Below are 20799 nucleotides of genomic sequence, written 5' to 3'. Positions count from 1 at the left end.
ACAGAGATAATGAAAAGTGTATTGAGATTATTAAAAATTTAGATAATGGATTCAACAGATAAATATAGTTCAGATCTATGATAGATTTCAAGATAAATTATTCATAAGATTAAACGATCGATTCGAAACGAAAAGCAATTTTTTATATATTAATCTGCATAGTGGTTGTACTCGAGAATAACTATCCAATTAGCATAACTAATTAGACAACAAGATGTTGAAAAATCGTTCAAATTCATCGAAATGACAGGGTATTTGTTTTCACGATTCACCAATTATTTCCTATTTATTTTTCTACATTGAATAATGAAGTTATGTAATGAAGCATTTCTTTTGGAATTCTTTCACAATAAAAACTAATCAATTATGTATAGAAGCATAATAATTAATTATAATCTCGCGCATTCTCTAAGATTTATCGGATATAATTTTGAAATTAAGCATAACTCGTGATGGATTGCTAATATAAACTTTATTACAATTTTTCTCAACAGAAGATGTGACGTGTACTTTTGTTAGAATGATATTTAATAACACATGATGTATTGCGAGGAGATTGTTATTGTTACTAACTGATAAGTCAGAAAATATTTATATCTTTGTCTTGTCCGTCAATCTTTACGTCTTAAATTTTTCAAATTGCTCCTAATACAATTTTTTAATCTCCTTATTGAATTTTAAATTGAGATATAAGGAGAAATAAGACGATTTTAATTATAAAATACTCCGTACTGATTTTCATCTAATTATTATTGTTGATTGTTCTGTATCAAATATTAAAATTATTAATTTCGAATATAATAGTGATACGTATCGATAAGGATAATGACGATTTGTGTATCGATGAATGGATTTACAATAATTAACTTGCTCGTGTATTTAAACAGGTATAAACATCTATGTGCAATTAATGTATAACTAATACATTACAAACACTATGTCAGATTTCTAAATTGAAAATCGTAGAAAAATTATTTGCTCCAGCATTCTGCCTATTGCACGTACGAAGAATCTTCGATAATTTAATATATATATATATATTTCATAAATATTTACGAAATTTATTTTTTTACAGTTACATATAATTCCAAGATACTTCAAGTTATTCCAAGACTATACTGTATTATCGAGAAAGGAATTTAGAGGAGAGAGAGAGAGAGAGAGAGAGAAAGAGAGAGAGAGAAAGATTCATTTTAGAAAGGAAAGAAGTGTTGACAAAGAGAGGAAAGAGATCGAAAGATAATAAGGAAAGAAGATATATATCCAAGGGAAAAGATTTAGATTTGGAAAATATGGCACTACGTGTTATTTTCCAGATTTCTCATAGCATAAATCGTTTATGCGAGTGTACAATTCTCTTCAGTCTTCTAAACGCTCTTGCCACGCAAAGATCGCGCTTTAGATTCCTGGTCAACGATTCACGATACGTAGACGGATGGACAAGTGATTAGTGATTATGCATTGCACAAAGGTTTGCAATTCTCGTTGCAATTTTTCGTATCGTGATCACGAGTAAAATCGATGCAAATTATCGAAAATATGATATGATCGTGTTAAATGAATTATAATTACAAGTTCGATTTTTTTCCATTTGTTCATTTCACGCTGTGATCGTGAATATTTCGTTAAAATGGAAATTTAATTGAAACGAAAATTATTGTTGTACGCGTGTTCATAAAATTGAAGAAAGATTAATATAAATGGCATCTTGGAAATTGTTGGTCGAAATATCGTGTAATATTCGTAACAGCTTAATCTAAATTGCAGTTGTAAAATTTTATTACTAAAACACTTTTCTTTATCTTGGTCTTTATCTTCAATCCATCATTAATCTAAATTTGAAACGTATTAAAATATAATAAAAAAATTATCGAAATTATTAAACAATATTAATTTGTTGATAGTTCTCGTTACTTATAATTTCTATAATTTCAGAAAAGTGTTTGACTAGAAATAAGAGGGGGAAAAAAAAAGAAACTCGTAAAATTTTACATTTCTCCTTATCATTGAATTGTAGATCAAACGACTTTTTCTTCAAAATTTCCTTTATTACCTTGTGTTTCTTTTATCTGCCTGTAATTACTCTATCTGTAATTACTACACGATTACGTAAAACTGCACGTTAAACGAAAAATTTTTCATTGCTTATTTGCCATTGTTAGCAAAACGTGAAATGGTAGCTAAAAAAATGAGTCGAATATATAGATTTCACGTTGCAGAATAGTTTTGTCAACAACAACGATGGCGTGGAAGGCTCCTATAGACTTTCTGTGATATCGAACAGCGAGAAACCGATCGAAAATGGGGTGAGTTCCTTTTTTCTTCTCTCTTTTTCTCGACAATACGTAAAGATATTAATATTCTTTAAAATATTCCAATAATATTTTTTTATTATTATTATTTATTATTATTATTATTATTCATCAAGATCTAAGCTTTGAGATGATATTACTTTTTTATTTCTCTCTATGCCAGAAAAGTTTCGAGTTAATTATTATTATTCTTTCATTTTTCACAGTCAACGACTGTCATCGAGGAGGAAACGTTAAAGAGAGCTCAATGGGATAGTAAACTAGAGTTTCTAATGTCCTGCGTGGCATTTTCGGTCGGTCTTGGAAATATATGGAGATTCCCTTACACTGCCTACGAAAATGGCGGTGGTGCATTCCTGGTGCCATACATTATCGTACTGTTCATTATTGGAAAACCGATTTATTACATGGAGATGATATTAGGACAATTTAGCAGCAGATCTTGCATACAGGTTTGGTCCATCTCACCCGCCTTCAGAGGTATTTCAATTATTACGATTCTATCTATAATACATATACAGGGTGGCCTAAATAAAATAACAATTTCAATACATAATAATACATTTTTTTAAACTGATATATCGAAGATGGAAAAGATGTGCAATTCTTCTTTATTCTACTTTTGTCCGAGACAATACGGAAAAGTTGAAAATTTTAATTTTCCTATCCCCTCCATTTTTTCTATCCCCCATTTTTTCTTTCAGGCATCGGGTACGGCGTGACCGTTTCCGTTTTCTCGGTGGTCACTTATTATTGCTCCCTAATGGCGCTGGCGATATTTTATCTGTTGGCTAGCTTTCAATCGATTCTTCCGTGGGCCTTTTGCTGGGAAGAATGGAAAAACATCTGTTTCGACAGCAGTTCGGGCAACAACGAGCTGAGAAATCTTAACAAAAGTAGCTCGGCCGATTTGTACTTCCGGCAAGTATAATAAATTTTAAATAAACTAATCGTTATTTAATATCAAAGTAAGTAAGTTGAAAAAAAATTCTCTTTGTTATTTATTTCCCACTCAGCAAAGTGGTGCTCAACGAGGCTGGTATACACGAAGGATTAGGGGATCCATCGTGGAGACTGGTCCTCGCATTGTTCGTCAGTTGGATGTTCATTTTCATAGTGCTTAGCAAAGGCGTGAAGAGCAGCGGGAAAGCGGCCTATTTCCTTGCTTTGTTCCCATACGCGATCATGATAGCTCTTTTAATCCGGGCAGTGACGCTGGAGGGAGCCGGGGACGGTATAATATTCCTTTTCAAACCAACTTGGGAGAAGATCTTCGATCCATCGGTTTGGTACGCAGCCGTCACTCAATCCTTCTTCTCCCTTGGAGTTTGTTTCGGCGCTGTTATCATGTATTCCTCTTACAATCGTTTCGACCACAACGTATTGAGGTAATCTTCATATCTTCTATTAATTAAATTTATGTTTCGCCATCCATTTTCTTAAAAAACTTATTAAATTAAAATTCTCCAACAATTTTTTTCCTTAGAATGTTTCATTTGCGAGAAAGACGTAGAGATTTGTGTGAAATTTTTATTACAAATAAATAAAATTAATTTATTCGCTAAGATCTCATTCTTGCATAAATTAAATATCTCGAAAGAATATCTTAACAAATTGTTGCAGGGATTGCACGTTGGTGACAACCATGGATTTAGCCACTAGTTTAATAGCAGGAACGACAATTTTTGGGATTCTGGGCAATCTCGCCCACGAGACTGGTAGAAACGACATCTCAACGGTGGTTCGTGCCGGTACAGGATTAGCTTTCATCTCTTATCCGGAAGCATTAGCGAAATTCACCGTTGTTCCTCAATTATTCGCCGTGCTGTTCTTTCTCATGTTGTTCGTCCTGGGAATCGGCACCACTGTGGCCTTCACCGCGGTCATTAGCAGTGTCATCAAGGATAGGTTCCCCAGTTTCCAAGATTGGAAAGTTGCTGGTGGCGTTTCTTGCGCTGGTTTCCTCATTGGTATCGTTTATTGCACGAGAGTAAGCGTTTAGATCTTCGAGATGAATAATTCGTTAAAAAAAAAAAAATGGACGTACAAAATATTATAATTTACTTTTTTTGTAAATTTTTCAGGGTGGACAATATATCTTGAACTTGGTGGATTATTTTGGAGGAACGTTCATCATAGTGTTCCTAGCTTCCTTTGAGGTTATCGCAATTTCTTGGATATACGGTAAATTTTAATCGCGCCAATTTTTTCGAATGATTATGAAATTAATTTTATTTTTAATATCTCCGCAGGTATCGATAATTTTTTGGACGATACTGAATTCATGGTGGGCAACAGACCTTCGATTTATTGGAGATTCTGCTGGTGCTTCTTAACCCCATTAACACTTTTCTCGATTCTCATTTACTTTCTCATTGATCTTACACCTATCCAGTACAATGGGGAATATTATCCAACTTCTGCCTACGGTACGATTAATTCTACACGAATAAATAGGAATTATCTATTCCATTTCAAAAAAAAAGAAAAAAAAGAAATGAAAAATCCTTGTTCAATAAGGATAAAAGAATAATCTAAAAATAAATAATTGTTAAAAATTTGCATGATTTTTCTCATAAAAGCTTGGAAATTTCTATCAAAATTCTTCAAGAAGAATCTATATAATTTTTTTTAAAAAAAGAAGTTATGTTACGTTTCAGTGTCTGGTTGGATACTTTTGGGATTAGGCGTGATCCAACTTCCCATCTGGATGATCGTCAACAAATTAAAACAGAGCGAAGGAAAATCTTATTTGGATGTAAGTATAAAAAAAAGAGTATGAAAAAAGTTTATGGAATTAGAAAAATAAAATATTTTTATTTATCTTTTCTTGCTGTAGATTTTTAAGCCTAGTTCCGATTGGGGACCCAAAGATCCGGTAAAGTACAAAGAATGGAAAGAGTTCAAAGATTCGAAGAGAATAGCTAGGATGAATCTGAATAAGAAAAGGTCGAGAATTATCGCGTTGTTGATTGGAGAGGATTGAATAAAAATTACAGTATTAACGAAATGAATCAAGAATTTTGAATTCCCAATTCGAAATTTCTTTCTTCATTCGTATATCGTCGAGAAATTAATGACACTATTATAGGCAAGAAGTATTATAAATATTAAGACTTTGTAAATAAATAATTAAGCTCTTATCTTGCTTCAATAATTCTCAAATCTAAAATAAAATTCGAAGCAAGTAGCGAAATATGATATAATATATCACAGAAAAACTGAATTTATTTTTTACATTGTATATATACGTCACTGATATATCAAAAGTGTTTGTTTATCAGTCTCTAATCCTTTGTCTCCTTTTTATTAATCAAAATGTGTATCAATTGAACCCATCTTGGCTTCTTTCTGAGACTTCTCTGCTTCTCTTTCTCCTCTTTGAATCGAAGCCAATCCTTTCTGTGCTCTGTATCCTTTGGCCCCCATTGCGAGGTTGGCAGAAAACACTTTTTTATATTCTACGAAAAAGAAATCAAACTAAAATGAAAATTGTTTGTACAACGAGTATTATTCGATGGAATTAAAAAATTAAACGAAATAAATATTAATCGATTAATTCTAAAGAAAGGAATAAAAATATAAATTACATACCTTTGACAATGGCAAACTTCTGTTTTTTAACAATTTCACGATCATCCAAAAAGGTATTTGAAAAATTCCCAAGCAAGATACGACTATGCCAGCCGCATGGGCTGAAATCGGATATTCTTTTTCTCCGTAAGTCAATAGTTGTAGAGTAGCAAATGTATAAAAGAAAATAAATAACAAAATCAAAGGTGTGACAAGAAACCAACAAATTCTCCAATAGCTGCCTGTTTTCCTGTCCAGCATGAATTCCACGTCGTTTAAGAAATTTTCTATACCTGTTTGTAAAAATATAATAGAACGCTTTAATTTTAAGGTGTAAGTAAAAGTAACAATTAATTCTAAAAACAAAAATATATATATATATATAATAAAATAAGCAAGAATACAAACCGTATACCCACATAATGGCAGTGATTTCGAAAGAAGCCACGAAGAACACTACGAACGATGTGCCATAATAATCGACCAAGTTCAATAAAAATTGGCCACCCTGTAATGTACAAGTAGTACATTTATTAATTAACGTATAATAATAATATATTATTTAAATTTGTAAATTACACGCACAGGAGTGACGTAGATCGTACTGGCAGCAAACGACATTGAACAGATGCAGAGAACGATTTTCCATATCTGCACATTTGGAAGCTTTTCCTTCAAAGAATGCGCAAGTCCAGAGACCATTCCTACGATACTCCCCACGCCGAGGACGAACATCATCACGAAAAACAGCACTGCGAATAGCTAACAAGAGATTAAATTTCTTTCTACAATTTCTCGTATATTTCCAAAATTTACCATCGTTCACACTTATTTACTTGGGGTACGACGTTGAATTTCGCTATAGCGTCCGGATAAGAGACGAATGCAAGCCCAACCCCAGACTTCACCACTTTACTGATATCCTCAAGGCCCATTTTGTGCGCCAGGTTCCCCAGAATTCCAAATATCGTGCAGCCTGCTATGAAACTCGTCAACGTGTCGAGAGTAGTTACGATGAGCACATCTCTGAAAAATCCCATTTATAGGAATCAACGTAAAAATTCAATAGAAAAATTTCGTTTTCCTTTTTTATCCACGATTTAACGATTTAACTTCATTGTTGATTCTCTATCGGTAGTATCAACAATTTTTCTTATACCCACCTGTATAAATTATGTTTGAAGTCATTGTGGGAGGAGTATGTGAGAATAGGGCCGAAACAAACGGAAAGAGAGAAGAAGCATTGTGTGATGGCCGCGTACCAAACACTTGGCTCGAAAAGTTTCGACCATTTCGGAGTGACGAAGAACAGTATTCCGGTCGCAGCACCATCCAGAGTCACTGCCCTGATCAGAAGGCTGAATAGGATGATGTATGGGAAAATTGCGAGGAAGTAGGAAGCTTTACCCGAACTTTTCACACCTTGAGACGTGATCAAGATGACGGAGATCCAACTGACCAGAAGGCAAAGCGTTAATTTCCAACTTGGCAATCCGATTCCATCGTCTATGCTGTCTTTCTCTTGAAGCACCACTTTTCTGCACGTTATTTATTCATCGATTCAATTTTTTAACTCACTTTTTGAAAGAAATTCTTTTTAGATCATCCTTTTAACGCGTGTATGATAAATAAAATCGAACTTTCGAATTCGATGTAACATTTGACACGCGAGATATATTACGTTACAGAGATACACATTAATTCTACAATTTATTTTATATCATAAAATAAAAATAAATGGTGAATATATTTAAGTCGAAAATTAGAATTAAAAATAAAACGATCGAAAAATATTTATAATACGATATTTAAGTGTTTTTTAATTTGTTAAAAAAATTGTTCCGTAGATTTATGATTTTTTTTTATAATTTATAGACTTTTCGAGTAACGAAAATCGACGAACTTACAAAAAGTATAGCTCCGCCGAACTTCTGCGCTCTTTCTCATTCAACAATTGAACAAACGAGGTAATATTGCTCGTGTTATTATCGATCTGGTGACTGGAATCGATGCAATAATCCAACCATTCTTCCCTACACTTTGCCCAAGGCAATTCAGCCGAGAACGAGGCGATAAGAAAGAAAAGCGTCAGAGCCATTAATGAACTGTAATACGTCATTAGGGCTGTGTTGCAGTAGAATTGGGACCATCCAATTCCTGATGAAATTTTTAATATCGTCATCTTAGAATTTATTCGAATCTTCGTTTCTCATTTCTCAAATAATCACGAATTAATAATTATGAACGATAAAATTATTTAATTACCACTAAATCCCGGGGATATGTTCCAGACGTTAATTGATGAGGATGAGGAAAATTGTCCCAGGATAATCTCCATGTAATAAATCGGTTTACCAACGAGGAAAAGGACGATGATGTAGGGTATCAAGAAGACACCACCGCCATTTTCATAGGCAGTGAAAGGAAACCTCCAAATATTGCCAAAACCGATCGATATCGCGATGCAGGACATCAAGAACTCAATTTCGTTGTTCCATTTGCTTCTTTTCTTAATTTCTCTTGTGATTTCCACGCATCTCGATTCCTCGTTCGATTTCTTATCAGTTTCATCCATAGTGAACGTTGGATTCTGATGTCCTCTGTCATTCTAGAAAAGAAAGAACTTCGTAAATTTTATAAAAAAATATCTTTCGCATATTTTTATACACTTTTTATATTTTATATTTTTCTATACAGGAACACTTTGATAACCTCTGCCATTATGTAAAAGAATTCTTTTGTATTCTTTATATTTATATATTCCTTATATTTTATATTTTCCTATAAAAAAATTGTTTTATAGAAATTATTGTATAAAAGAGAAATATCTTCTTAAATTGACCAGATGATCATAAAGATTTAAAAAGATAGATCAGAGAATTCGCGAAACAAAGCCACGCGAAATATTATGAATGGCAGAAAATGTGTGCCATCGTATCACTTCTGGAATCGACGATAGATATCAAACGAATTACATTTTAAGCTTTTTAATATCTTACAATCGTTATCGCGCTAGAAAATTTTATTATCACAGATATTTTCCCGGAAAAAATGCATAGAAACAATTTATGACTTTTCATACTCTTGTGATAAGTTGAAAGAACAAACAAGATAGAGTTTTAATATTCAAATAATGTGCGATTATCTTTTGCAATATCTCTTGAGTATTATTTATTATTTTTAATTTTTTTCTAGAAATAACATTAACACCACGATCAATTTTTAATACGAATTCTTCCTGATAAATTCTTTAATATCAATTCTTTATTCGATAAATTAATCTCATAATTTTTAGTTACCTAATTTTTGACAATTTTATGATTAATTCCACTATCAATTTTTGCTCTATTTTTTAATATCAATTTTTTATGATTCTCCGACTAATGAATTCACTTAATATCAATTTTCACAATTCCAAATTCTAACGATCAATATCTTCCTATAACACGCGAAAAAGAAAAAAGTATCATTCATTTTCCTCTCTTCGTTCACTGATTTTAAAACGAGGACCAAGTAAAACTCGTTGATGAAACGAAAAAAAGGGAAATCGTGAGATGGGAATCTCGCAACTCGGCTTCCGTCAGCATCGCTCATTATACGGAAGAAAGTTTGTTTTCATTTTACCCTATTTTACGAATTCGAAAAACCTTGGTGATAATGCAAGGATTTAAATTATGTTTCTATCGTGTGACTAATTTGATAACAATTTCATTCCATGGAAATTTTTTATAGATATACATAGATACATAGATGTAACGCGATTTGAATTTAAAAAGATTTATTTAAACGAGGAAAAGCGTATTCCGGTTAAATACGAAAGAATGTTAAATAATGATATTCGTGGATCGTTGAAAAGATGAAAAACTGCGAAGATTAAAAATTTCGAGAGAGGAGGAAGAGACATTTCGATTCGATTGGAATAATAAATAAAAAAATTTGCAATTGTAAGTAATTCTTTTAATTTTGCAACTTCGAAAGTTGGATTGATCAGATGCAGGGAGTAAATTCGAACGAACGAATACTTATTCGTAATGAAGTTGGCGATGAGAAATTAGACAGTTGTGAAAGAGAATCATAACCTGTGGAAGGAGAGCTCATCATCGAGATTAAATGAAGAAGAAAAAATGTCGAAAATTAACGAGGTATTATGATCTTCTTTACATTTTACCGAAACGAACAAGGTAAAATAAACTAATAACTCGATCGTAATTAGCTCAAAGAAATTTTCAACAAATACAGTTTGAGTGATTCCGATTTGGAAAAATTAAAAGAGAGAAAGTACGATGAGATTAACGAAGAAACGAAGGAAGTATTTGCAAAAATAGGGATTGGTGAAAAAGAGATAGAAGAAATGTTGCGTGTACAGGAAGAAATGGATCATCATTGTTACACGGATAAATCAAAGGAAGAAGAGTTTACGCATTGCGGTCAAGAGACACCGGAAGAAAAAATAATACCCCGAGAAGAGATCAAGAAATTTTTGCAGGATAGATCGATGAGCCGGAGTTTCATTAATACTTTCTTAAAAATTGGTTTCAATGAGGAATTTCAGAGGTGAAAGGATTAATCGGTATTGGATTTAGAAAAATCGAACGATTTAATCTGGGATTAAATCATATTTAAATAAAGAGGAGAGAGAGAAAAAAAGAAATTTTGTTTAGGCTTCTATGCGGTATGGGTTTCGATAATGAGGAATTAGCGGAATTAAAAAAATTGTGGGAATTGGAAATGGAAAAATATGATACCGATTCGCTCGATTCATTGCCTTCCTCTTCTGGCGAATATTTGTCGTCGGACAGTATTTATTTAAAATGTCTAATTAGCAAACCTTTGACACAAGCTCTTCGCGAGATCGTTATGAAAAAACCTTTCGATCCTGTCGAATATCTCGGTTATTGGCTGTTAAATTATAAAGTTAAATATGTTTAAAATTTTCGAGATATGATACATTGAATATATAATTCTTCTTCCTCTTCTTTTTTTTTTTTGATCTCTTGATCTCGATATTTATAAATGTTCTTCTTTAAATTTGTTTGATTTATCATTTATAAATACATTTTAAATAAATATAATTTAGAGATGAATGAAATAATTACTCGAAGAATTAATTAATTTCATTTCGATAAATTTCAGATCTGCGAGGAAAAGGAGAAAAGAGAAAAGGAATTTAGACTGGACTTGATGATCGAAAGGGAGAGAATAAAATTACGAGTGAGTGCAATGTGCAATACTTTTTATTTTTATAAAAATCGTTTGACATATTTTTAAAAATCAGTAATTGCAATGATTATTAAAACGATTAGCTTGTATTAATTATTAGCTAATTATATTACTTTATATTATTAATTATATTACTGTAATAAAAAAATGAAGGAAGAAGCTATATTAAGAGAGAAAAAGGAAGATGAAATAGAAGAAGAAAGAGAGGAAGAAGAAGAAGAAGAAGAAGAATTTTTCGAGGATTGGACCTTAAACGAATAATAGTAATAATCAAGGATTATTTCAAGAAATTTCAAAAGTTAAAGTAAAAACTGTTCTATTATATAACAACTATTATCATTACAAAAGTAAAAAAAAAACTGAAACTATTATTCAACAATAAGTAATAAATTCTAAACACTCTAACATTCATTAATAGATTATCGTTATTAGTAGATTAATAAATAAAATTGCTTGTTTGAATAGAAAGCAGCATGTAAGTCACAGAGAATAAATTTAATCTTTCAGTTTCTTCCTTTTATAAATATGTAATATTGTGTTTTGTACAATAAAAAAAAAATTATTCCTTTCGAAAATAACAAACATTGGATCTTGTACTTTATTTAAAATAATTGTACGTAGATATCAAGGATTGAGAAAATTAAAATATAATTCGCAAACATTTATCATTAGTTTTGTCATTCTAAATCCGCTATCTATTGTACTTAGGTCAATTAAATTATTTAAAAAAAAAGCATTTAGAAAGCACTTAAGAAAATATAAATAAAAAATATCAAATATCCAATAATACTGATGGGTCCATAACTAAACCTATACGTATGGAAGACTCAAAACTCATCTATTCTTTTTCCTTTTATACAATAATTTTTCAGTCTGGCAATTTTGCGTAGATTGGTTATGGCGAGAAATACTACGCAGATATGGATTACTTCTAGGACGGCAAGATTCAGAATCGAAAAGGATTCTCGAACGAATGTGAATAAATCACGATAAAATAACGAACGAAGTCACAATTTATCCTCCCAGCAGAGTATCACGTAAACGAATTGTTTAAATTTCGAACACTGCCGTTTCTCTCGAATCTTTCTTCTCATCTCTTTGAATTCGCGCCAAGAGGCCAATTCTTTCGAGTTTTTCGGCCCCCAGTCCGCGGATGGTACGAAGGCTGACTTGATCATCTGTGAAATTTCGATCGAATTATTATTCTTCAATTGTGACTGTTTAAATACAAATTATTTTGTCATTCTGCCGTTTTTTCCTCTTTTCTTTCAGAAAATGGAATAATGGAACGTACCTCGAGCGAGGATAAATTTCTTTTGGACATCATGGTGTAGATCATCCAGAATGGTACTTGTAGGATACCAAATGCGCAAATGGTCCATCCAGCAGCTGTAAATTACGACAATAAATTTTCTTTCACTGAGAATACTTTTTAACTTAATTATTCCATCTAGCTGAGAAAAAGATCATTTTTCATTATATTCAAGAATAATGATTAGTAGAATAAATATATACCATGTGCACTGTCAGGATACGAGATACCACTGTATGTCAAGGGTGTCAGACTGATTAAGGTATAAACTAGGATCACAGCCAGCAAAAGTGGAGTAATCACACCCCAACAGAACCTCCAATAGGCCGATGGCCTTCTCTTCAACATGTATTCCACATCATCCAAGAAATTTTCTAAACCATAAATCCAAAAGATACCAGTTATCTCTAGAGTGGCCAGGATGAATACCACGAAAGATGCTGCGTAATAATCGACCAATTCCAGCATGAATTGACCACCCTAAAATGAAAAAAAAAAAGAAAATTCACTAATCAATAAATGTTTCGTTGTATTCCTTTCTCTGTGATTTTATTTTGACTTACAGGTGTGCAGTAAATAATTCCAGCGCAAAATCCAAAAGTAACCGTGCCGAGCACGACGTAGATGTGTTTCAAATTTGGAAACTGATCCCTGATAATCGTGATGAGGGAACCTGCAAGAGCGATGGCGCTTCCTATGCCGAGGACGTACAGCATCAAGAAGAAGAGAACGGAGAATAACTGAAAATTGAACGGAAAATAGACGTAAATAGACAAATATGGGAATAAGAAGAGGGATATAAAAATAAATGAAAATTATTTTAAGAAATAATTAAATATAATAAAAGTTAGAGAAAAAAGATGATAGAATGATGGATCGACTGTAAATTTGTTTGCAACGAATTGAAATAAATTATCCTCCAGCAGTTTGACTGGAAAATTCGTACATATTCTAATAATGAAATATTTTACGATAAAAAGTAATAGAAATCGAATAAAGATGACTTGCGAAAAATCGATCAATGAATCAATGATTTTTGCAATAAATTCTCTTACCTCTACAATAAAACCACACGTTTTATCGTATAAGAAAAATTGTAGAAGTGGTTACTGAGCAATTAAACGCGTACTAGATTCCTTACCTGCGGTAGTACAGTAAACTTCGCAATAGCATCTGGATAAGAGACGAAAGCAAGACCGGTTCCACCGCGGACAACGTTGCTGATGTCCTCGGTGCCCAGTTCGTGAGCTAAATTTCCAAGGATACCAAAAATGGTGAAACCGGCCATTAAACTGGTGAACGTGTCCAACGTGGTCACAACTATGACGTCTCTGGAACAAATGGTATAAAATATAATATATGTCTAATCTAAAATCTTAAGTCTTAAATCTCGTCCTAAAATCTACGAATCTGGAGTGTTCATGAAAAATATAAATCAGCACGTGATGAGGAGAAAAGACACGAAATGTAAAACATTTATAATCACATTCACATAATATTGCACAAAAAATTCTCGCTCCCAATCCCAAAAATTAAAAAATAAAAAATTAATCAAATATACATACATAGATTATATTCATAAAAATTTGATTTTGCATATCGTATTAATTAATGATCTATAAATTATTGAAATGAAAATATATTTTCTACAGAAAAGAATAAGTCTCAATTAATTTGTTAAACATATCGTGTCCAGTAATAAGATATTCCAATAAATATTACATTAATTCTATAGCTATGCTCGTTCAAATAAAACATTTGATTTTGCGTAAACATTTTCTATAAATTAAAAAAAAATATTATTTTCTATTATATTCCAAAGAAGAATAATCCCAAATAACCTGTATATATTGTGTCTGAAGTTATTGTACGAGGAATACATGACGACACCACCGAAGCAGACAGACAGTGAAAAGAAACACTGCGTAACAGCCGCGTACCACACGTGGGCATCGAACAACTTGTCCCAGTCGGGTTTGATGAAGAAAATGATCCCGTTTACGGCACCGTCCAGGGTTACCGCTCTGACCAACAAACTTATCATTATGATGTAAGGAAAGATCGCGAGGAAATAGGACGCTTTCCCTGAGCTCTTCATTCCACGTGCCAACACGGCGAATATGCAGCCCCACGCGAGCAACAGGCATAACGTCAGCTTCCAATCTGGCAAACCGATGCCGTCATCGATGCTCTGCTTTTCTTTCAATACCGATTTTCTAGGAAAAAGAAAAGAAAAAAAGTTAACTCACCAGTGTTAATTTTAATTTTCATGTTTTTCGATTCGTGAATCCCTTTAATCTCGAATATTTATTTATTTTAGATAAGAGATATTTTAGATAGATAAGAGATATTGCAAAAAAATTTTTGATTGGTATTGATTTAAGCGTGAATTCGAATTTTATAATTTTATTCATTAAATTTTGCGATTGTTGAAGATTTCTTCGAACTGTTTCAACAATTATGTTGCAGAAATTAAATTTTAACGATAATCTCTTAAATATAATCTTCGAGAATATACTGGAGAAAAAAGTTTTACCTAAAGTAAAGTTCAGCGGAGGTTATCAACTCGGTACCGTTTTTCTGGCTGATGTTATAAGATCCTGCCGAATCGATGCAAGAATCTCCCCATTCTTTCAGACACGTGGACCAAGGAAGCTGAGATTGGAAACTTCCAATGAGATAGTAAAGAGTTATCGACATAAGGGAACAATAATAAGTTCCTACAGCTATCGTGGAGAACATTTGTGCCCAGCCAACTCCTCGAAGTCCAGGTGCTGAGACAAACGACTTATTAAATCAATTAATTAAATTAACGATTGGCGAATATTTATTTCGTATTACTTCTTTAATACTCCGAATTAAATTCTTTTCTTTGCCGATTAAACTACTGGATGGAAAACTATTAGACCCATTATATACTCGGGTCAAAACAACAATGATTTACGGGACGTAAACTATAATTTAAACCTGTTACATACATCGGTTTGCTTTAAGTTGCGAAAACCGGTCCTCAATCTCGCAACTTCCTGCTCGAAATCCTTGCGTCATCTTTCGTCATTAAGAGAAAATTTGAAGAATGCATGTAATATTAAGAAATATAATGAAATGTTATAGTAATAAACCGAATATTAGCTTTATTCTCTTCAATTTTTTTCCCTCTTTCAAAACAATTTATAGTCAATCACCGTTATTGCAATAGTGTTCAATTTAATGTTAATAACGTTAATAAATTTAAGCGTTGATAAAATTGATAGTAAAAAATTGATCGAGCGTGGATTCGTTAAATTGTAGATATGTAAATATCACGTTTAATTCGCATTGCATCATACCTGCCGACCAAATTTTCACCGAAGATCTGCTACAGAACTGGCCTATGATCATCTCAAGATAATAAAACGGTTTCCCAACGAGAAAAAGAACGATGATGTAAGGTATTAGAAACACTCCACCGCCATTTTCGTAGGCAGTGAATGGAAATCGCCAAACGTTGCCAAGACCTATGGACATGGCTATGCACGACATCAAGAATTCTAATCCATTGCCCCAGGTAGCCCTGTCTTCGTTTTCGGAGACGACCTGCAACAAAATTGGAAGAAAAAGTTAGAAAGGGAAAAAATAAGAAAAGAACTTGCTTTTTTTTTTTCTTTGAAAAATTTTGATAACTTTACCGTTTCCTCCGAGAGAGACAAAGAAAGTGGCAACTTGCGATCGTTTTGGATCCCATAGTCGAGGTTGAATGATTTATCCCGATACTGGAATAAAAAAATTTTCTAGATCTCCTTCATGGATCGTTACTTTGGATAATTAATTTACCTTTTCGTCAACATCTGTCGTTGGATGTTGAAAATCAGTCGTTTCCTGACCATTGTCCCCGATGAAGGCAGAGTTTTGTCGTCCTTGCTACGAAAAAGTTATTACAACTTTGATTCATAAAACAATTAGTCACATGTTTATGTCGTTTTCGTTATATATAAGATCATCGTGCGTATATAATATAATTCGTTAATGTAAAATAAAGTTATGCGCAAAAATATTTCAAATATTTACAATATGCGAGGATAGGAATGGAAATGTCATAGAAAAAGTATGCAAATGATTACTCAATATTTAAATACATTCGCGTGTATATATATATATGTTTATATACATTTCTTTCGTACGTTATAATATATTTTTAAAAAATTTATAATAAAATTTTTGGAAGTAGATGAACATTTTATATTACACATCAGTGAAAAATTTTTAGCGTAACAAAATTGCCTTTTACCGTGGCTTTAGTCAGAGAGAACCATGACACGAAATAACTAATCTTTGCATTCCTATTTGCTACCTCTCAAGGACACTTTCCACGGATTGAAACTCTACACGCGATGTTAGAAGTTACAAATTACTCGATATACATAGATTAAAATAACTTGATATTGCGAACATATCATTTGTTTAATATTATTAAATTTATTATTAAATTTTATCCTCAACCTTTTTTTTTAAATTAAAATAAATTCTTATTATTATCACATTTATTTATTTAATCTTATCTTTGAAAATTTTTAATAAATATAACATAGTATTATAAAATAATACTTTTCTTCAAAGCTCATTCATTTAATAATCTCATAAATATTCCTATTATATATATATATTATATATATATATCATTATTTAAAGACGATATTCAAATAGAAATTTCATTTTTTTCTTTTTTTTCTTTTCATTTTCGAAAAAGAATGAGTACAGTATCGCATAATTACTCTCATAATTGTTACCACGAGTATTGTATCGCACGCGATACCATGATATTAGCGATAAACATAATTGTATCGAAGCTGCATACTTGTCGATATATGTACACTGCTTAATCATCAATACGTACGTTCGAAACATCGTTGTAAATGATTTGTCATTTCGCATCGTGCGATATTTCAAATAGTTTCCAAGGCATCCGTGAAAACATAAATCGAAATAATGTAATCACGCGATACCATTATTGCGTACGAGCTATGTATGGTCTATTTAACGATGAAATATATAGAAAGACTGGCGGATTTTAATCCATTGCAATCCAATATGGCGATCTGATTTCTAACCTAAGTATTGCTCAAGATCTATTTACAAGAGTGATCGCGGGAGAATTTCGAATTAATAATTAAAAATAGAAAATTTGTTTTGCTTTTCTAAATTTCGATATTTCACGATCGAAATATATAATTTTTCTCTACTGTGTATATTACTTTCTGTTATTTTGTAAAACTGTCGATCTAACTTTCCGAAATAAAATTTGATATTTGTTGAATTTTGTGTTTGCTTTTTTTAAAATATATGCAATCGTGACATAGATTACGATTATTTTTGTGTTTAAGAGTCGTCATCATCTCGAAAAAATCTAGTAACCCGGTTTCTAGTAGAAGATTAATTACGTTAATTGACGTTAAATATAATTATAAACATGTTTAACGTTTCAGAGTTAAGAGATTTCTCGATTATTATTTAACATTTAATATCTGCGAAATATTAGCAGAAGGAAAAGAAATTTCATCGAGAGAGAGAAGAAAGTAACAAAGAAAACTTTCACGATCCATTTACATCTTTTTGTGCGTAACATTACAACATCACGAAAGTAATTGTTTTGCTTTCATATTTTTTCTCCCCCTCTAGTAATATTTTGCGTAGAATTAAATAAGAAGTTTCGTATGAATACCGAGGATATTGAGAAATTTTTATATCTATAAAAATATTTTTATCTAAAACTTAATTTTTATCGAGATTTTATTGGCAGGAGTTTTGATTCAATATCTTTTTAGTCGTATGTTTTTAGTCGCATGTTTTGTGAAATTAAACTCGTAAACAAACAATTGCCATAACTAAAACAAATACTATCTAGAATCATATTAATCCTGTTTAACATTTGATAAAAAAATTTTATGTAAACTTTAATAACGTTATGTTCGAGATTGAAAAATCTTTCTTTTTATGTAACAATTATTAATCTTTTATAATTTTTGATATGATAAAAAATATTATTCTTTTATAAAACACTTTTGAATACGTTTAAAGAAAATTATACGAAATTCATTTTTTCTTTATTATTCGATTCGAACGAATTATTATTACTTTCAAATATTTCTCAATAAAAGAAAAAAATTCGAAATTTAATTAGATACTATATTTGAGCAATTAAATTTTTAATCAATGAGATCTTCTTGACTACCAGGAACTTGACTAAAGGAAAAACCAATTGAATTAATCGTTTTTTTTTTAATAATTCTTAAATAATTACGTCATCAACATCTTATTCATCTCTAAATTATGAGTTATGAAACTTTTTATCTCGAATCTATTTATAAAAAAAAGATTTTTATTAAATTTTATCGAATGTTTCGTATGGTACGTAGAATCATATATTTGAGATTTATTTCAAAATGGAACGAGAAGTCAAGGGAAATGATGGATGGAGATTCGAAAAATCATGATGAAAATTATCAAAATTTGATAAGATTATTGATAACATCGTGGAATTAAAGTTCGAATATCGCTTTGACAAACTAAATTAAATAATGGTCTAAAAAGATGATCGATGATCTGGAGCAATTAAATAGACTACTGATCCATAAGATCAAGTGGAAGATCAAGTTCTTTTTTTGTTAAAAAAAATGATACGTTGATGAATTTAATTATCATTTTTTTACAATAAATTATACTTCAATTTTGAAACAAGAATATAATTTCTAGATTATAAATTATAGAAATATTATAATTTTTTAATAAATTCTTTTCGAAGTTATAATTTATTAATTATTATTTTAAAATAGCATAAATAACGAATCAACTGAAGATATTGTATGTAATATTTTCCCACGTTATGTTACTCACATTTTTATTTTCATTATTTTCTCATTCTTTTTTTTTAATCTCGTATGATTTTTAATATGATTTTCTAAAAAGGAAGTTTTATGTAACATTCTCATTTCCTTTTTTTCAATACCTTCATAAATACATTTTTTGTATTAACTCTAATCAAAGTTGTTCTTAATTTACGAAAGATTCACAATATATGTAAAAGTTTGACATTTTCTTTATCCGATTATATACAACAACTGTTACTTTCTTCTCAAAACTTCAATTATTATACTTGCGTTTCAAATTATTATCAAAATTTGATCAAAATTTAATATTTAAACATTCCAATATATCCATAAATGTTTAACAAAAATGATAAAAGATAAACTTAATCAAAATTTTTCATTACGTCGAGAGAATAGAATCCATTCATTGCAAATCATCATGGATCATTATCTGCTATTGAATAAAAATCTTAATTACAAAAAATGTCTTTTTCATTCTTCATCAGCAAAAGCTTCATCGAAAGCAAAATAAAAAGATAAATTAAATTTTGAAATTTTTCTATTGTCGTGGATAAAATTTTTTAATTAGAAAAAAAGAAAAAAAAAAGAAAAAGATACCTTCTTCATCCTGATAGATCGACCGGTAACGTCGTGGCGCGTCGCTTTGGAGGAAAACCGGATATCCGATCTGGTGGCTGGGAATGAGTTTCGACGACGTGAAACGCGCGAAGTATCTCCAACTTATAACACTGTGACATCTATAGCAACGATCGCGACAGGTACACCACCTTCCCGAGGATCAAACTACACTGAGTTGCGATCAGCTGCGCCACGTTTGACAGGAAAGTAATTGAAGTAGGGGATCGTGAGCTTAAATTTGATAGGAATGGGGGAAACGCGCGATTCCCATCTTCCCCCCATGAATTCACCTGTATGTGCCTCTTATCCCTTCCCTCGTCTCTCTCTCTCTCTCTCTTTCTCTCTCTCCTTGCCAAAATTTTACCAGGAATGTACCTGCTGCCACCTCGTTTGCCTCGATTTATCATTTTTTTTCTTTTTTCTTTTTCTTTTGCTTTGTCAATTTTTTCGAAAATTAATCAACGATTATATTCTATATTTCGATACTGATACTTTTGCCATTTTCGTTATATCTGAGAATTAATCGAGCATAATTTAATAAGTTGTTAATAATTAAATCGAAATCGAATTAGTGAATGTTCATGCATAATTTTTATGATATTTATTTATTAATGTTTAGGATTTGTGCTTTAATACGGATACGTATAAATTTTCCTTCTTCGTTAATTCGCTCATTCTGCTGCATATATGCTTGTTATATGAAACATTTAAGAAGAAAAAGAACAGGGACCTTGAATGTCTCTTGACGTCATTATAAACGAGCGAATCAAGAAATTGTTCTTAAAACGTTTCAGATTTTTTTTTTAATTATTGGAAAAATTAATTGTTTAATAATTAAGATTGTAATAATATTAAAAAAGTTAAAATTATCGAACATCATTACATATATATATATATATAT

The 20799-nt window shown here is 31.3% G+C and overlaps 4 protein-coding genes across 8 annotated transcripts; 2 read left to right on the top strand and 2 right to left on the bottom strand.

Annotated features, from left to right (window-relative positions):
- Positions 1–1189: 1189 nt before the first annotated feature.
- On the top strand, positions 1190–5533 carry LOC108000686 (sodium-dependent nutrient amino acid transporter 1-like). The gene is made up of 10 exons (XM_017061193.3): positions 1190–1471; positions 2220–2306; positions 2519–2792; positions 3017–3233; positions 3329–3700; positions 3936–4302; positions 4397–4496; positions 4565–4741; positions 4973–5070; positions 5152–5533. The coding sequence occupies exons 1-10, from the start codon at positions 1457–1459 to the stop codon at positions 5296–5298; spliced, it is 1854 nt and encodes a 617-aa protein (XP_016916682.2). The 5' UTR covers positions 1190–1456; the 3' UTR covers positions 5299–5533.
- LOC108000685 (sodium-dependent nutrient amino acid transporter 1-like) lies at positions 5523–8859 on the bottom strand. 2 transcript variants are annotated; one of them, XM_017061192.3, is made up of 9 exons: positions 8598–8859; positions 8151–8493; positions 7793–8042; positions 7049–7423; positions 6702–6911; positions 6471–6637; positions 6294–6393; positions 5907–6178; positions 5523–5773 (listed from the first exon to the last, which is right to left on the bottom strand). In XM_017061192.3, the coding sequence occupies exons 1-9, from the start codon at positions 8604–8606 to the stop codon at positions 5622–5624; spliced, it is 1878 nt and encodes a 625-aa protein (XP_016916681.2). In that variant the 5' UTR covers positions 8607–8859; the 3' UTR covers positions 5523–5621. The 2 variants fall into 2 exon arrangements, with proteins under 2 accessions (XP_016916681.2, XP_016916680.2); XM_017061191.3 differs by having other exon boundaries at positions 6471–6647; positions 6722–6911.
- Positions 8860–9812: 953 nt separating this feature from the next.
- On the top strand, positions 9813–11712 carry LOC133667255 (uncharacterized). 2 transcript variants are annotated; one of them, XR_009832581.1, is made up of 3 exons: positions 9813–10439; positions 11019–11096; positions 11259–11712. XR_009832581.1 is itself a non-coding variant. In XM_062084460.1 (3 exons), the coding sequence occupies exons 1-3, from the start codon at positions 10010–10012 to the stop codon at positions 11065–11067; spliced, it is 408 nt and encodes a 135-aa protein (XP_061940444.1). In that variant the 5' UTR covers positions 9813–10009; the 3' UTR covers positions 11068–11712. The 2 variants fall into 2 exon arrangements, 1 of the variants encoding a protein (XP_061940444.1); XM_062084460.1 differs by having other exon boundaries at positions 9813–10027; positions 10099–10439; positions 11019–11712.
- Positions 11713–11922: 210 nt separating this feature from the next.
- LOC108000697 (sodium-dependent nutrient amino acid transporter 1-like) lies at positions 11923–20100 on the bottom strand. Of its 3 annotated transcripts, XM_017061213.3 has the most exons (11): positions 19878–20100; positions 16231–16317; positions 16086–16169; positions 15747–15993; positions 14954–15191; positions 14259–14633; positions 13559–13748; positions 12981–13157; positions 12621–12897; positions 12400–12494; positions 11923–12283 (listed from the first exon to the last, which is right to left on the bottom strand). In XM_017061213.3, the coding sequence occupies exons 1-11, from the start codon at positions 19884–19886 to the stop codon at positions 12113–12115; spliced, it is 1950 nt and encodes a 649-aa protein (XP_016916702.1). In that variant the 5' UTR covers positions 19887–20100; the 3' UTR covers positions 11923–12112. The 3 variants fall into 3 exon arrangements, with proteins under 3 accessions (XP_016916702.1, XP_061940437.1, XP_028523890.1); XM_062084453.1 differs by lacking the exons at positions 16086–16169; positions 16231–16317; positions 19878–20100 and adding an exon at positions 15396–15465 and having other exon boundaries at positions 15747–15870; XM_028668089.2 differs by lacking the exons at positions 15747–15993; positions 16086–16169; positions 16231–16317; positions 19878–20100 and adding an exon at positions 15396–15633.
- Positions 20101–20799: the final 699 nt, after the last annotated feature.

The sequence above is a fragment of the Apis cerana genome, linkage group LG14 (genome assembly GCF_029169275.1).
Source record: "Apis cerana isolate GH-2021 linkage group LG14, AcerK_1.0, whole genome shotgun sequence".
In the NCBI taxonomy this organism is placed as follows: Eukaryota; Metazoa; Arthropoda; class Insecta; order Hymenoptera; family Apidae; genus Apis; species Apis cerana.
This window is presented reverse-complemented; position numbering and strand designations above follow the sequence as displayed.

Coding starts and splice junctions, on each gene's coding strand:
- LOC108000686 (XM_017061193.3), top strand. Junction 3,701..3,935: donor TTCGACCACAACGTATTGAG/GTAATCTTCATA, acceptor AAATTGTTGCAG/GGATTGCACGTTGGTGACAA. Junction 4,303..4,396: donor GTATCGTTTATTGCACGAGA/GTAAGCGTTTAG, acceptor TAAATTTTTCAG/GGTGGACAATATATCTTGAA.
- LOC108000685 (XM_017061191.3), bottom strand. Junction 6,648..6,721: donor AATTCAACGTCGTACCCCAA/GTAAATAAGTGT, acceptor ATCTCTTGTTAG/CTATTCGCAGTGCTGTTTTT. Junction 5,774..5,906: donor GAAGTTTGCCATTGTCAAAG/GTATGTAATTTA, acceptor TCTTTTTCGTAG/AATATAAAAAAGTGTTTTCT.
- LOC133667255 (XM_062084460.1), top strand. Junction 10,440..11,018: donor TTCAATGAGGAATTTCAGAG/GTGAAAGGATTA, acceptor GATAAATTTCAG/ATCTGCGAGGAAAAGGAGAA.
- LOC108000697 (XM_017061213.3), bottom strand. Junction 15,192..15,746: donor GGTGAAAATTTGGTCGGCAG/GTATGATGCAAT, acceptor CGTTTGTCTCAG/CACCTGGACTTCGAGGAGTT. Junction 12,284..12,399: donor GAAATTTATCCTCGCTCGAG/GTACGTTCCATT, acceptor GAAATTTCACAG/ATGATCAAGTCAGCCTTCGT.